Source organism: Symphodus melops (genome assembly GCF_947650265.1).
Source record: "Symphodus melops genome assembly, chromosome: 22".
Classification (NCBI taxonomy): domain Eukaryota; kingdom Metazoa; phylum Chordata; class Actinopteri; order Labriformes; family Labridae; genus Symphodus; species Symphodus melops.
In genome coordinates, this window is record NC_136712.1 from 7,374,688 (window position 1) to 7,391,754 (window position 17,067).

Sequence of the window (17,067 nt, forward strand, 5' to 3'; positions counted from 1 at the left end):
TTCCTCAAAGGCATTCAAGTACAGTCCTGCAGAATGCCTTAAGAAGGAGTCCAACCCCATCCCAATGTGGAATTCTGTTCCAGACTGCACAGGAAAATAAAAACATGGCCCTGTAGTTAGGCTAAATACATTTTTTATTTTTAAAAACCATACACATTACTCGACAAGTTTCAAATGTAAATCCAATCACGATATCCATTTAAAATGCTCAAGATAAACAGACATGAAGTACTTTTATTTCCAAATGTTAAAAGATAAAAAAAATAATAATCCATAAAACAGATGGAAAAACATTCATTCCCATTACAGGAAGAAGCTACAGAACAAACTCCTCATGTGGATTCCTCGTCTTTTCAATTGCTCACTTTGTATGCGATCCTAAGCTGCTATTTTGTCTTCTGTAAAACAATTCAAACAGAACTTTTTTTTTCCCTCAGAGAATGTCATGATTCAACCTCTTCACTTCCCTCCCCCCCACCCCACCCCACCCTGTGCACAGCCAGAAGACTGCAGGAAGAATCTGCAGCCCCAGTCATCGTGTGTGATAGACAAGCACAGTCCCAAACGCTGAATTAAGAGTGGAAATGTACAAACTCAAAAGAGGTCTTGTTCTCTCTCACACCATTTGCACCCTGAGATGAAGATTCCAGAACAACACACAATTTAGTGGCCAAAACCCTCCCCCATAGAACGTGGTTGGTGTCAAATCATCCAAAATCTGTTTAGTACGATGAAAGGTATCATCAGTATCGTCATAAAAATACAAAGGTACATTTTCTCTATCATGGTTTGTATCAAAATTCTTCTTCCCCCGAGGAACGCTATGAAATAAAGTACCCTGTGCAGATTGATACCAGTGTATGCCTAGTCTTTATTCTTGAAAAATGCACATGTCCATGTCTTTAGCGTTTCCAGTACATCAGGTGTCAAAAATATCTTACAAACAAATCAAATGCAGCAACATTTATTCATGGTGAAAGGAGTCTGACGGACAGGGTTGAAGAACAGGACACGGGTTTTTCCCCCTTCTGTTCTTGATTCTGAAATGTCAGCAAACCAGAAATCAGAGGAGTAAAATGCGTTTTTTTTTTTTTTTTTCCTAAGGCGTGATCTTAAAGATTGAATGAAATACGAAAATAATTCACTTGTTTTTTTTAACCAAGACATTGGTTTACTATCTAAACACACAAAGTCTGTAGTCTCTCTCTATAGATTCCTTTGAAATTAAATACTTTACTAAGCCTGAGTAAACAAATGTCAATATTGTACATTGGCAGGGGGCTAAAGTTTTGCTGGAGAAACTCAAGTTGCATGAAAATGCCGCTAATTAAAAAAACACCAACTGTTAACCAGGGTCCATATTTAACAAGCATTCAAAGAGAAGCGCTTTAGGGTGACTAGAATGAGGCTTTCAGCAGGAGGAGCAACATTTACCCGCCAGTGGCGTTAGCTAAATTGTTATTGTAGCCAAGGCACGTTCACGTCTAGTCCAAACAAACTTCTTATTGTGTAATAGTCGATCAGCTCACAACACAAGGCAAGGTTGAGCCATTAAAGAAGTGATCAACTCAAATGTTTTTGATTTTGTGACTTTGGCAAAAACATTTTAGCTATGAGTTAAAAAAAAAAAAAAAGAGCTTGTAGCTACGAGTCATTTTTCAGCTAATCTGAGTTAGCCTGTCCTTAATGTAATTCATATTAAATACGACCAGGCCAAAAATGCTGAAACCTCAGAAATCCAAAGAAGGGGTTTCTATGTTTTACTAAAAGCGACATCATTCACACCTCACATCCACCTCTGAGGTAAAACTTTGTTTCCTGGTCCAGCTGCGCGCACGAGTCCACATCCTGACATGCTTGCTAAATATGGTGCCAGATGTGTTTTTAACTCCCTTTTTAATGAGTGAACCTTTCAACATGTGGAAAACCTTGAACACAACATAATGAATGAAAAGAGAATCCAGAACTCCAGAAGGTTTTTGTGCACATGAAAACTATCGAAGAAATGGAAGAAGTAAATCTATTTATAGCAATGTTAGTGGACAGAGGCCCCGATCGTCTTTCCCGTCCCTGTGTTCCTGTGAAAATGCCGCGCCTCAGACCCTGGACCTCTTTTCTATACAAGCCTTAGTGTTTATCGGTTTAGCTAGAAGGTTCTACATTTATCTACAAATATATAACAAATAAAACTTGCAGGCAAAAATAGTTAAGTTTCAATAGAAACACCCTTTTTCCTGAAAATACAGCAGTATCTGAAATAATCCTCATTCATTTTTTATTCTGTCTCAGTTTTCTGCATCATACATCAGGAAGCTCATTTGCCTACAAACAGAAAAAAAGTATCTACAAACTTTGTAAACAGACCTGCTTTTTCCAAAAACATAAATAACTCAAAATATTAACAGCCAATGGAGCAGAAATAAGTTTTGAATGAGCGAAGGGCCAAAGAGATAAATATACAACACCATTCAGATAAAAGAGAAGCTAAAAGGTTCTTTCAGAATTCTTACAGACGATCTTCAAGCCAGGAGGAGCTCCTCCCCTTCTCAATTCAAATAATAATAATAATAATAACAATAGAATAATAAAAACAGGTCACTTTCAATCTCAGTTTATAATCACCCCTTGTTTAGCGAGAAAAACTAAAAGGAGGGAGGGGTGGAGACAGAGTCCTCGTGTTGCAGCGGGGTTTTCATAAGAACCAAAAATAAAAGAAGACCAAAGCATCCACACCAAGCCGCACATTCCTCTGAATGTTTGCTGTTCTCATAGTCCGGCCCGAGCTGAGCTCACACAGGACCCTGCTCTCCTCCCGGCCCCTCCCTCTCTCCTCTGAGTGTTCACTCCTTTCGTTCGCTGCGTCCGAGTCGAGCTCCCTGGTGACGGGCAGAAAGGTGGTGGTGACGTCGTCGTGTGGAGGTCGTGGGGTCAGATCAAAGGGAGGTCTCCAGGCTGTGTAGGGGGCTCCCGGGGGCTGACGGGGTTCCTGATTTGGGGCCCTCTGGGAGGAGGTGGTTGCTGCTCTCCACAGCATTATTGTTCTGGTTTGGGGAAGGTGAGACCGGCATGATGGGGTTAGCGATGGCGGTAGGAGTGGGCGTGGTTGAGGGGGAGGGTGGCGTCGGTGTGGTGTTGCGGGGGCTGGCGGAGTTGCGCTTGGTGGGGGCGTCATCCTCGGCGTCGGTGTCGTCTATGAGGGGAATATGGGGTTCAGAGTCCTCTATCCGGAACTCAGGGTGGGTCATGAAGTTGTGGATGGATGACCGCGACTCGGGCTTCTCCAGCCCCTCATAGAGGGAGATGGAGCTGCGGAATGCATTCACCACCCGGATCTGGAGGGAGGGAGCAGTGGGGACAATAAGTCTCATTCAGTAAGGATAAAAGTGCATGTTGCATTCTAACACCTAGGCAATACAACGGATCAGAAAAGATGGCGCTGGTTTTATAAGGTCAATAAATCGGTGAGTCTTAGGGGCAAAGGTGAGGGGGGGGAACTCTCAGAGAGACGTGCAGGTGTGCGGTTATGTTCATGTCTGTTTTATTTCGGTCTCGAACTCGTCCCGTGTCCTGACATCAGAGCATCACCCGTTGGTTTTTGGACCACTGTTCGAAAGTTCTGCACTTCAGACCTCATCTTGTTGTTTTGAAGCCAGACGTCCCATTATTTTAAAACCTCAAGCTGAATAAATACTGCCATGTCTCTTTCCTAGTTTTCTGGTTCAACTGGTAGAAACTTGTCAATCGCGGATCGTCTCAAAAAGAAGATCAACTGCTAAAAGTACCAACAACAGAAACGTTGAACTGCAAAGAAAGATACTGGCAGCCTGGTGCTACAGATCAAGTGTAACTGATCACCAGACAAAGAAAACAGATTATCATATATTTATCCTCCCTGTCTTGGATTTTTTTTTTTTTTTTGCTTTGTTGTACTTTGTTAAGCATCTTTGAGTATTCAGAGAAGCGCTATGTAAGTGCAAAGTGTTAATATTGTCATCATTTCGCAATGGCACGCCTGCAGGGAGCCAAGCTTTAAAATACACCCTACTTTGTCAACTATTTGACTTTAAAAAGGACAAGCATTTGCAATCATAAAGACCGTTTTTCACTAAACACAATTGACCGACTGAAAGGTTTCATGAAACCATGAAAGTAGTGGAGTCGACACCTGCTGGCCGTGAGAGAGAGTGCAGGTTGAAGTGCTTCGGCATTAGGTTTGCGTTTGAAACGAGAGACTTCATCCACTACTTGTAAGAAGTTTCCAAATGGAAACTGGAAATTAAAAAAAGGTAGACACGTCTGAACTAAAGCTGCTCTGACACTTTGGGTAACAAGAAGAAGGTCAAAATAAAAGTGTTAATTCAAATTCACGTAGTTAATTCAAAATATGTCTCGGGGGAGGGGAACAAACCAGTTTCAAACCTGATGCAATGTTTGTGCTGTGTTTGATTTTGCTGTGAGTTCAGTCGTAGGATTTAAAAAAAACACTAACACTTGGTAGATCTCTCTGTGTCGGATTAATCAAAATGCAAAAATCAAGAGCCGAGAGGGATGTCGTTCTTTAGACCAGAACGCATCCAAAGAGCAGAAAAGGACAGAGAGGCTGGACACGAGAGTTTCACTGTTGTTTGACATGCTTAGTACAGATTAAAGAAGAGAGAGACAGGACAGAGAGAAGGAGAAGAAAAGACAGAGGATGGGGAAGAGGAGGAGCAGAGAAAAAGAGACAGAAAAGAAAGACAGAGAAGAAGGGTGGTCAGTTACAGCTCATGTTCGTGGAGTCAAAAACAACAAAAAAGCTGCGGCAGCCAAGCATGTCTACAAGCTGGTTTAACATGTCAGAGAACAGCACAACGAGAGAAAACTCACAAACGAGACCAGAGACTTTGAACCCATGCAGAGCGTGGCGCTACCTTGTGTTCAATGGTAGTAAACCTTTGAGTATAGCCCATGACACATTTCACAGAATCTAAAGAAGAATACGTGGGGGGTCAGTGGTATTCAGCATTTTGTTTTTTTTGGGGGGGGGGAAGGGGGAGGTGGACACAATCTGTCAAACAAATATTCACATTGCAGAGAGGAAAAAAAGTCTTTTTAATGGCATCTGAAAGAAAAGTTTAAGAAAGTTTAGAAAAGTCTCGTCTCCTGTTTCCTCTGAGACAAACATTATTCAAACAACACTGAATCCGTGGTTAATACATCTGTGGACTCTCCCACATGTTTACATTCAAAAGTCATTTATTCATCGAGACATTTCAAACTCACAGCTGCTCTTCCCGGGAAGATCTGAAAGAGAAACAATGATTGTCAAGAGCCACAAAGAAGTTCCTGTCAGTGATCTGGAATTGTCCGGATCGAGTTCTCTTCATCACGTGCACAATGTCTAAGACCTTTTCCAAACACTGTCTGCATCCAAACACACCACCGCGCCCTCTCCTTTACTCTTTATTCTCCCAGAATGCACCACAGCTGCAGAAGAAAGAGTCATTATATCAGCAGGCTTACGAGGAATCGGCTAACTCTCCCGTATGTTTCCATGGCATGGTTTGTCTTTACTGTTTTTAGGCCGTGATCATGGGCTTATACTCAAAACATTTACCCGCAAAGGGACTAAGAAAGCTGCGACACAGACCCATGGGTGCTATAGGAGGCACAGAGCTGACTGAGGCAGCTGCAGTCAGACCTGAATCCAGAATGTCATTTTAGGTCAAATGAGATAACAGTGAAACAGTTTTTTGTTGTTTTTCAGTTTTTAAGACCGAAGCAGAAGCAGAACAGAAAACATGATGACACAGAGATAAACACCTTGTAACAGAGTACATACAGATATATATATATATATACAGCTGTGTTATAGAAGCCTTATGGAAGATGTGGTACTTTTGGTGTCTTGTGTTTTTTTTTTTTGAAGAACAAGTGGAGGGGGGCATTAAGAGGAGCATGAGAGACTCAAAAGTGTCAACGTTAGGTGAGAAGAAGAGTGGAGGAGGAAGATGTTAGAGGAACAGAAGAAGTCAAAATAAAAATTAAAAGTCTCATGCACTAGAGGAGAACACGCACTCACACCCCACAGTGGCAGAAGCGGAGTTGGCGGCAGTGGCAGTAGTGGTAGTAGTAGAAAAGGCTACATGTGTAGGGCTAGAAACATTGGTTACATCGTGCTGTTGTTGGCTGGAGTTGGAGGCCTGCCGCCTTAGAGCCCCCTGAAAGGAAGTTCCACTCTGGAACGCACTCACTACATCCATCTGCAAAGAATCAGACAGCGTGACAGGAGAACAAAAAAGCCCAGAGGAAAATAAAAACACAACACAGCCAGAGGAGAGAGAGAGAGAAAAGAGAGAAAAAAATAAAGAAAAGGCACCAGTAACAACAGGGAAAATGTGACTTTGGATTGGATTTAGGCATTTTAGTTAAAAGAGAGAGGAAAAAGGGAGTGGGGGTGTTTGGGGTTTAAAGGCACTGATCGAAGGGTCTCCCTCCACTTTCACACTTTTCTCTGCAGAATCCTTCCCAGCTACAGCCGTGCCAATCTTCTTCTGAACACTCGGCCGTTTTTCATTAAAGCGTGCTTCCCATCCAATTCAAATCGCTTCTCATCAGTACCTTCAAACTTGTCTACATAGATCCAAACCGAGACAGACAAAAGTAGGCATAAAACCCCGCTTTAGCTTAAAAGCAGAAGAGGAAAAAAAAATAAAAATAAAAATAAAAATCGAGGGCGTTTGTTTTTAGGGCACAAGCCATTCTTAAGAGTGCCGAGAAAGAACCAAACAGATTTGAAGCTGGAGGAGCAATAGAGAGTTAAAAGGTTTATGGCTTTTGATTCCCTTGGTGTCAGGTGCGGTGTTCCGGGATGCACAGGGTGGTCTGTGAGTCGTTACCTGAGTCTGGATGCGATTGAGGCCCCTGAACCAGAGGATCTGTCCCCGGCGAAGCTCTCGTTCGGCGTGGTCGATCTCTTCCATGTCATCCAGCTCGTCTAACTCCTCGTCTGGGATCTCCTCCTTCTGCGTCCCGTGACCCGCCGTTTTCAAGAATTTTAAGCGGCTGGTGGGTATCGAGGAGATTACCTGGGGGAAAAAAAAAACACCGGGATTACCATGAGCAGCAGCGACTGGTGGCGATGTTGCAACGCTCAGCATGGTGGAGTGACATTATCATTGCGGCAGAACAAATGTCTCTGGCTGCGTCACCCTGAAATAAGCGGCTGTGACAGCTGAGACACTCCTGATCTCAACACATTTTACAAAACAGCCGTGCATCATAGAAGAGACAGTAAGACGATTTATCACTGAGCCGGTTAAATGGACAACAATCCCCACCTGTTTAAATAGTAAACATTCATCAGTAACTAAAGATATGCAGCAATACATTTAGTTTAATTCAGCTTCTCAAAACCAAGAGTCACTTTTTTTTGCCATAAGTCATTGTAAATTAATTCCGTAAATACGTTCAGAGAAAAGGTCGGAGGAGAAATTCGACGCAGCAGCCAATCAGAATTCAGCAGAAATTCTGACATCTTATAGGCAAAACTGCCATTCTCCAGTTTGGAAAACGTACGATCACATGATTGATGAATAATTAATGTTACACGTCAGGTCATAATTCTTAATTACCGGCTATGATTGCTGCTAAAAGTAATTCATAACTGATTAAAAATACATTCTTCTAAAAAACCAAGAACAGCTCTCAGAGACCTTCCCCTCCGAGGTAACGGACAATCGTTGGTCTGTAATTAAGAATCATCTTCCTTCTACGACAGAAACTCTTTTCATTCGTCAGCTACTTCAACTCTCAGGCACTCTAATATGTACTTCTAGTCAGAAAATTGATTGCAATGTCATTCTTTCTGAACTGATGTGAGAGTATAATGACAGTGTGTGAGTGAGTGCGCTGCTCTGTGGGATGATCGAAGCAGAAAGATGGAGCGAGAATGACGTCAAACACTCAGCAGAGAGCAAGGAGGGATCTTAACCCTCGATCTCACTGTCAAGTTACTCATTCAAGGATCTATATATAAAATGTAATTTGCTGAACAATATTTACTCTAAAAATGTGATTAAAATCAAACCAACATGACAAAGTTAAGCAAAAATAAGAACAATTAGTACATTTTCTGACTACCTCATTCACGAGGCTTCATTTAGGAAACTATATTTCCTTTGTTTTGTAAGAAACAGATTCTATATGCACTCTGAGTTGCAGCAGCAGATCATGATGTACTCTTTTTTTCCTCTATTTGACACCCACTTAAGTGACTTCAACACAAGGGGGCAGTGTTGCACCGTGTTTTTAAACTCAGCTTGACCGTCATGTCGTACCTGTCCCCATATTAAAGAGCCAAAGCCTAAGAAAGTGCACCACAGCCACTGGTCGACGGTCAGAGCCACACAGCTGAACGGCTTCCCTCCAAACTGCACGATGACGATCTAGAGGGGAGGTTGAGAGGAAGAAGTGATCAGACACACAACTCTTTGGTTTAGAATTGGTAGGTTGGTGTTATGTTTTTTTTTTCAGGTTTATTCTACCTGGATGACGAAGGTACCAAAGACGATACTGCAGAAGATGAGGTTGTTGAAGATGCCCTCAAAGACGTTCCTTTCTCCGTGGATCTTGCGGGCGTTGATCTCGTTGAAAAGCTGCATTAACACAAAGGTGTTGAAGACGACGGTGTAGTGTTCGGACGGCGGGGCATGGAGGGGCGTATTCCTGCCGCTGTCGATGTCAAAAATCTTCTCCCCTGGACGAACAAAGATTTCATCAAAATCAGAGCATCGATTTCTTGGTGCTGATGATGAATGCCAACAAGTGTATGTTCTTACCGGCGAAGAGGAGAGTAAAGATGATGACCAGCTGGTACACTCCCTGACCCAGGATGTTCTTCATCATGGTGCGGGAGATGAGAGGCTTGTTGCGGCCATATGGCTTCCTCAGCAGCAGAGCTTCTGTGGGGGGCTCTGTGGCCAGGGCGAGTGAAGCGAAGGTGTCCATGATGAGGTTGACCCATAACATCTGTACAGCTTTAAGCGGGGAGTCCTGGAGGCAGAAAGAGCAGAGAGAGAGAGAGAAAAAAATTAGGTTAAGGAGGAGGAAAAATAAGATTTCACATCACTGTCACCAACACAAGTCTCAAACATGATGGAAATTCAGCCCATTTATTAGCTATCATTTAGACTGACATGAACCAAATTGCCTGCGGAAAACAATTTATTTTGTTCCCCGCAGCATCGCTGATGGCACGTAGAAGTATGAGCACTGAGGAGGACGAGTGTGATATGAGCTATTTGGTTCCTGCAAACACTTGTGCAAGCTGTGCCGACAATTTAACAGGCAGTTAAAAAAAAAAAAGGAATGAAATTTTATGTTTAATATTGTACATGGTCATTTTTTTAAAAATCTAATCAATATTTAATATCTTAGATAGACATTCGAGAATTAAAGCAGACATAAATTGATGCATCAAGCTGCAAGAACACGGCTCTTGTTGGCTAAAAAAGGCAGGAATATAAAATAGTATTAGGGACATTTCACAGAGGGTTAATATTTTTAATTAAATGAACAAGTCTCTTTGGGCAAAATGCTGAAAATGAGCCAGCTGCTGTATATCTATATAAATCCTGACCCAGCGTTTCCTCTCACCTGACAGCTGGATCTTCACTTAGAGACCTCGAACTGAAAACTTCCCGCATGCGAGATAAAGCTTATGTAATCTCAGTGTGCTGCTGCCAGCTGTACCAATTCCATGGCTGCAGAGTCAAAGTGTGAACTAGAGAACTAAACTTCTTACAGCTCAAACCGCCTTCACTCCGGAGGCCGATGCATTCTCTGTCAAAGTGAAACAGACTCTGTTCGCCCCCGGTGCTAACCTGTGTGATGCAGGCTCCTGTAAACGCTACGATGACGGCCACCACGTTGACAGTCAGCTGAAACTGGAGGAACTTGGAGATGCTGTCGTAGACGTTTCGTCCCCACATGACGGCTTTGACGATGCTGGAAAAGTTGTCGTCGGTCAGGATGATGTCCGAGGCCTCCTTGGCTACATCCGTGCCGGCGATACCCTGAAGGAAAAAAAAAAAGAAAAAAAAAAAAAAAAAGATCAGGAATCTGTCAGCATCACAAAACATTTCATATTTACGTCCCTTTTATTTGTCAAATGATGTATAACATGTTTTGATTCATTTGATAACTTTTAATTAAGGATGATCAAAGAAAGGAAGATCTCACCATGGCAAAGCCGACATCCGCTTTCTTCAAGGCTGGGCCGTCATTGGTACCGTCTCCTGTCACTGCTACTACTTGTCTCTGTTCTAGGACTGTGCTGTCAATGATACCTAAAAAGAAACGAGATGATGTGTTGTGGGAAATGTTGCATTATAAAACATTCAAATAATCAAAAGGGGTTGACTAAACTAGAAAAAGGCAGATTCACCTTTCACCAGTGTGTGTTTGTCTGTGGGGGAAGAGCGAGCCAGCACTCGTAGTTTGGGCCAGATCTTGTCGATGCGCTCTTGTTCGATCTAGAAACATGAGACAAACCCTGATAGAATCCCAAAATAACATTTGACAGCTCTCTCGGGGGTACAGTATTTTTTTTTTTTTTTTTTTGTGTAGCTGTGGCCCACCTCTCCTTTCTCATTGCGTATCCTGCGGTTGAATTCTTTCCCTTCCAGACAGATGAAGTCATCTCCGGGCAGCAGGATGCCGCACTTGGTGGCGATGGCTCGAGCCGTGTTGATGTTGTCACCGGTCACCATCCGCACCGTGATGCCGGCACGCTGGCACTTCTTGATGGCATCGGGCACCTGGATGAAGGCGGGGAAAACAATGAGGGAGGAAATGCTGTTTACTTAGATATCAAATTCGATTTCTATTTCAACACTGTACTTAACATCACGAGAAGGAGCATAATGTCTGATTAAGGATCAAATGGAGACAGTATGGTCGACCATTCAGAACTGTGGAGCCAGTCCTTTAAAAAGCACTTTGATGATAAATCATGTGACGCTATTCAATATCTGCACCAAAGCCGAGCTACTTCTCAGGTTCAAAAATGGCTGATGCTGCATCTCCGGTCAAACCTATTTTCCTGCTCTACTCAGAAAAGACCTAAAGTGCTCGGCAGTGCAGTGGAAATCATTAAAGCTGCCAGAACGTTCCTTGGAGGAGTGCTTGTCGAGCGGCCTTCCATGTGTTGGAAGGAGAAAGGAACTGCCTGAACGTGCGTCTTTTCTGAATCCCCAAATCTGACATTCCAACCTCTACATGCTGCGACTGACCCACAGGACCAGGAAAAGGGTTTAACGTTCCCTCTGTGATCAGCTTTTTTTCATAACTGACAACACTTTATCTGTCGCCAAGCCCATGAATGTCCTCACGAGGGGAAAATGTGCATCATTTTTCCAATATTGAAATGTTACTGCTTCTTCCCCCTTTACATAACACTCTGATGATCGCCTCCAAGTTTGGCTCCTTGGATTTAATACTCACTTTTTAGTTCTCTCGATTATTATTAAGAGGTTTCGTTTTCAGATATATTATTTACAAAGAGTGGCATTAAGCTCGCTCAGATACAGACATTGCTCATAATATTTTTTCCTATCCTGGAAAAGAAAAGGAAAAAAACTCTATATATATTTCCCATTCATGTCCATCTACCATAGTAGTCATACTTTATGGTATTATAACAAACGACACACAGTGGAACACAGATAGCTAATAAAGACAGTGGTAAAAACTTTAACTGATTAGCATAGAGCTAACAACACGTGATTCACTCAATGGTTTGTACAATCAAGGGAGTTCATGGAGACAGTAGAACGCAAACAGCATTCGAATCTCTGTAACATGGTTTGTCAAGATTTTTTGTTTGTGAATAAAGTTTTTTGTTTTCAATTAAAATAAATTTCAAAATAAAGTTTTTTTAAAAATTAAAACAAGGGTCAAAAGGTAAAAGGTGTCAATGTGCGTCCTCGCTTGTGTAGCCACGTACCTCAGGTCTCACAGGGTCTTCGATGCCCACCACACAGATGCAGGTCAGTCCAGAGAGGATATCGTTCTCATTGTCCCAGTCCGGCTCCCCCTCAGAGGCAGGGAAGTCTCTGTACGCGAGGCAGATGGTCCTCAGGCCCTCGGAGGCCATGGGCTCGATCACTTTCTTCACCATGTCGTCTCTGTCGCGAGGGCGAAACACCTTCGACTCGCCGTTTGCCGTCTGGATTTTATAGCATCTGGAGGTGAAAAGAAATTGTATACACTTTGTTAAGAAGAGGGTTAAAGGAGAAGAAGGAGGATTGTAGGAGGTACAGAATATCCACAGTAGAAAAATGATTGGGACGTGATAAAAGGTTGGAGAAGACAAGGCGTTTGAATGGTGAGCTGCAGTAGAAGAAGAAGTTGCATTAAGCCCTCCGTGGGTTAAAAAGAAGCCCGCTCGTATAAGAGGCTTACAGGGTTGTTACCAGCTCATTTTCTCAGCGCCTGTTTTAAGTCGCAAAGTAAGGGGCTTGGGTGGGATGCACTTGAACTTCTTAGCTGCTTAAGCCTTTACACACATCCTTCGCTGGCCAGCGAGGGCGACTAAAACAGATCTGCTCCATAACTTTTCTTTGAGAACAATCACTGACGCTAACAGAAAGGACGAACCTTCAAATCAACAGAGCTGATGTCTTGAATGCACACCGAGATGAACAATGTTCTTACTTTTTTAGGAGAATTTCCGACGCCCCTTTGCTGAACATACGGAAGCTGCCGTCGGCCATTTTCAGCACAGAGCTCATTGACTTCCGCACTGAGTTGAAGGTGTAGACTTTGTATAGTTTCTCTTCAGGGATTTCATTCCGAATAGCCTGGTAGTCCCGCTTCAGGTCTTTAGTAAAGCCAAGCAAGGCACATTCGGTCTTGTTGCCCACCTGTCGAGGCAGGCCGCCTTCTTTCTCTGGAGACTGGAGTCAAAGACACGAAGAAGAGTGAGGGCACATTCAGGGCGATGCAGGGTTTATTAATAAAGCCGCATTCCTTTCCCTCAGACTTACCATGATCTTTGTAGTGTAGGCGCAGTTGACGGCGATGCCCAGAATCAGGATGTCTAAAATGGAGGAGGGGATGTTCTCTGGGTCGGGGACTTTCCTGTAGTGCTTCTCGGCGAGGTAGGCCTGCACCACAGTCATGCGGTTCATGGTGAGCGTGCCGGTTTTGTCAGAGCAGATGGCCGTAGCGTTGCCCATGGTCTCACAGGCGTCCAAGTGTCGCACCAGGTTGTTGTCTTTCATCATTTTCTGTGAGAAGATAAAAACTATATATGAACTTCTACACCTAGCAGTGAACAAGCTTCCACTCGGACATTTGTTTAGAGGATCCATGACTCGATTAAAAGGAAAAAACCTGTGATGGCTGACAACTTCTGCACAGGGGATTATAGCTTAGCTTGAAGGTATCAGTTAGCCAAGTCTCCTTGACTTAAACGCCTTGCCTTCTAGTTTTAATAGGCTAAGGACTAAGCTGGTCAGCACTGGGCGAGGATCACTTAGCGAGGAGACTTTACCTTCACAGAATACGCCAGGGAGATGGTTACAGCAAGAGGCAGGCCTTCAGGGACAGCCACCACCAGAACAGTGACCCCGATAATGAAGAATTTCACAAAGAACTGGATGTAAATGGGCGTGCAGTCCTTGACCCAGGGCAGGTTCTGGATCCAGAAGGTGTCGACTACAAACAGCACCACCAAGATGATAACGGTGATGGCTGACATTACCAATCCTGAAGGAGAATGGACAAAACCATTTGTCAATATTTGGTCAAAAGACTAAAACAACATAACCTTTTTTTTTTGTTTTTAAATCTATAGGCTTACATCATCCGAAGGTATTCTTTGACCCACCTGCTTTGCCAATTTGAACAGCTAGTTTGGTCAGTTTGCCCTGGAGAACAGACTTCTCTTTCTTTGGCAGGTTGGATTTCTTCTTCTCCTCCGCGTCAGCTCCCTCGTCGCTGTTCAGCGGCTGCATTTCCATCGCAGCGCCATCCTGTGCTTTAGCTGCGGCACAGAACGAGAAATAGCGTGTCGCTGAGGGGGCAATGACCTCATTTTATTTTGACACAATAGTAGCACTGTGTTCGATGACTTTGCGGTCAAACTGAACGATCAGATGTAAAGAAATCAACAAAAGAAGGAGAACACTCGAGAGCTGCATGGACGCCATTCATTGCGATTTCTCTTTTTGCAAAACTTGAAATAAAGAAACGCCACAGTGCTGAAATAAACTGTGGGATTTTCTCTTTTATCTTATTTATTTTCTAAATATTCTTTTGTTTTAGTAAACGGGTTAACACAAGGTTGTATTTCCCTCTCTCTTTCCGCTGATTTGGAAGTAAAAAGTCACAGGAACTTGCTTCTGATCGCATCAAACTACAAGAAAACTTTATGTTAGGATGACAGATTTAATAAAAACAGACTTTCAGAGGAGCAAAGATGTCACTCAGAGTGTAAGCAAACTTGTTTTTTAGCCACCTCTTCTCGACGTGGAACATGGGAAATGTCAATGTAATTATATCTGCAGCGATCTGACGGCTGGGTAATTAGCAGGAAGATTTGGAAATGTAATTAGCATACGCCCACCTAGAGATTTAAAGAACAGGTTAACTAGCTAGCAGCATCCGAGGAATCACCTCCTACTTCCTCAGCAAACCGCAGCGGTTGGCTGTTGCCATTTAAATTCCCATAAATCTCTTTCATCTCTTCCTCAACATCCCTCAGGAGACCCCTGCCGTGCAAGCAGGACTGACGGGAATCCCAAACCTCCATCTAGCCAGGTAACCTTGGAGACGCGGAGCCTCTAATGGCAGAGGAGGGAGGAGAGACAGCCGGCAGGGCCAGCGGGGGCTGCTCTCTGTCGTGACGCTCACTTTGATAAAATCATTAGTTCTGACGGGCACTCAAGCAACCGTCGCTGCGGCTTTTGCTGCTGCAGGACAACTGACGCATCTTCTGCTATCACCCACTTAGAGCTGTTTTTATTGTGTGTCTTTTTTTATAAGCTCCTGCAAGCTCCTTGTTCAATTTGGCAATGCTAAAAGCTCTATTTACTATGGCATGACCTGTAGCGTGGCATTGTGTGTGAATGTATGTAGCAGGAAGGGGAGGGGCACGAGCACTGGGCTACTGCAGCTGCTGTGGACTGTGGCTTGTTCTGCACTTACATGGCCTGTGTAATCTCAGTCTAAAGGATTACCGTTGATTCCTGGCAGGCAGAGGGAATCTGTGCACCAGGGACTAGCGCCAGGGTTGTGGTCACAGACCCAAGCACTACTGATCATAGCGCCCCGGCAGGGCTACGAGCACGGCGAGCTGACTGAGTTGCCAAAAAAACAGTCTCATTATGATTGTCGTCAGTTTGAAATTGCACCAGAGCGAGTCTGACAGTTTGACCGCGAAAGAGTTCAGGTCGGGACATCAATAGAAATCAAATCGTGGGGGCCTGAGGGAGAGTCGCAGAGAGAAAGATGGGTGGGAAAGCAGATGTTCTGGCCCCAGAATTGTTGCATGGCTTTAATCTCCTCGCCACTAATCGCTATAACTGGATTCAGTAGCACCTGCTGCTCAGAGCGCAATGTGCAGGGGAAGGACGAGCGAGAGCGAGACAGAAGGGAGGGACGGACAGCACAATGGATGAGGTAAGAACGGCAGGTACTACAAATGCACTGACTATAGGGGTCATGCAGAGATATGCAGCTCCTCACCCTCCTACATGAAATCTCTGCAGCTAATTAACCACAAATGGAGGCTTCAACCTAGATGAGGTGCTGTTACACCGGGAGAGAGCCGGGGATACAGCCGAGGGCTAATACACAGATGTAGGCGCTAAGACGGAAGACAACTATTTATGGTTGTAAGTGTGTTTCAGCGGGTGTGTGAGTGGGCAAGAAACTAACCTTTCTTACGATTTTCAACAGACCCATCCTGCTTCTTGTCTGTAGAAAATATATACACATGGAGTCAGTAACCACTACTTTTAAAGCATGAACACAGAGTATGTTTATCAGAGGGGAAATTTTTCTTAGATTAACAAAAGGTAGAGAATCAAGAAGTTACTGTATGACATGAAAATGTTTTCTTCATCGAGGAGACAGAACAATAAGTGTTACCCATTTCAGATCTAGCTTTGTCTCCTCGGCCATAAACATGGCTACAATCATGACTTAAACTAAATGCCTTTTTCATATTTAAAATGTGCTTAAATATGAAAAAGGCATTTAGGCATTTTTTTTTCTAATGTTAAAGGTTTCTTTCACCACCTCTGATATTAAAGAGGTTTATTGTGTTTGGTAGTGTTGGTAAGATGATAGAAAGACACATGAAGACGTCAACATGGGAAAGACAGTTAGGGGATAAATAAAGAAGGATTTTGTTTTTCTCTTAATCTTTCACATAATTTCAGACATTTTAAAGATTCAGAGATTTTAAAAAGACACTCAATGGAGAATAGCAAAAAAAAAAAAAAAAAAAGCAAGCTCCTTCATGTATCGTTGAATCTGCAGCTGAGGTAACCTGCATGGGTACCAGGTCAACAACACTTCTCTGGTCTGTCTCGGCTCCTTCACTATTCGCTATTAAAGAAAACGTTTTGAGGAGGATAGTGGGATCCTGTCTGTGAGATGAAAAGCTGCTTAAAGAAAGAAAAGAATGCCGCGTCCAAACGGTGTGGATCAATCAATGACGACGCGTGAGCAGCAAGGATACTTACTTTTTCTCTGTTTCTTCTTCTCCTCCTTCTCCTTTTTCTTTTCCTCCTCGTCTTCTTCGTCCTCCTCAGCGCTCCCAAGTAAAGTGAAGATAATTCCAGTTTGAGAGTTGACACCCACAGCAGTGACCACCATTTTCCCTGAGCCTTCCATTACATGGGTGCCTTTGGTCAGGGGAGGAGAAATTAAAATGTGAGTCATTAGACGAAGGACGTTTACAGTCTCCAACTACATGATTGTGAATTCATGTTCGACTTGGTTTGGCAGACGTTTTAACAACCTTCATTTCTGCTTTGATATTTTTAAATTTAGTTTAAACACGCAGCTTGATTC

The 17,067-nt window shown here is 43.3% G+C and overlaps 1 protein-coding gene across 5 annotated transcripts in view; it reads right to left on the bottom strand.

Moving 5' to 3' along the window:
- Window positions 1–116: 116 nt before the first annotated feature.
- atp2b1a (ATPase plasma membrane Ca2+ transporting 1a) overlaps window positions 117–17,067 on the bottom strand; it is a 28,333-nt gene continuing 11,382 nt past the window's right edge. Inside the window, exons 5-21 of one of the 5 annotated variants that reach the window (XM_079335724.1) lie at window positions 16,737–16,898; window positions 15,925–15,963; window positions 13,874–14,029; window positions 13,538–13,752; window positions 13,029–13,271; window positions 12,697–12,938; window positions 11,987–12,224; window positions 10,620–10,799; window positions 10,427–10,514; window positions 10,222–10,328; window positions 9,864–10,055; window positions 8,820–9,033; window positions 8,526–8,737; window positions 8,319–8,426; window positions 6,879–7,067; window positions 6,153–6,242; window positions 117–3,332 (exon numbers count right to left, since the gene is read on the bottom strand). In XM_079335724.1, the coding sequence (XP_079191850.1) occupies window positions 2,934–3,332; window positions 6,153–6,242; window positions 6,879–7,067; window positions 8,319–8,426; window positions 8,526–8,737; window positions 8,820–9,033; window positions 9,864–10,055; window positions 10,222–10,328; window positions 10,427–10,514; window positions 10,620–10,799; window positions 11,987–12,224; window positions 12,697–12,938; window positions 13,029–13,271; window positions 13,538–13,752; window positions 13,874–14,029; window positions 15,925–15,963; window positions 16,737–16,898 (3,074 nt within the window). In that variant the 3' untranslated portion in view covers window positions 117–2,933. Of the gene's footprint in view, window positions 3,333–6,061; window positions 6,243–6,878; window positions 7,068–8,318; window positions 8,427–8,525; window positions 8,738–8,819; window positions 9,034–9,863; window positions 10,056–10,221; window positions 10,329–10,426; window positions 10,515–10,619; window positions 10,800–11,986; window positions 12,225–12,696; window positions 12,939–13,028; window positions 13,272–13,537; window positions 13,753–13,873; window positions 14,030–15,924; window positions 15,964–16,736; window positions 16,899–17,067 lie in introns of all 5 variants that reach the window. The other 4 variants (XM_079335722.1, XM_079335720.1, XM_079335723.1 and 1 more) reach the window with 4 other exon arrangements.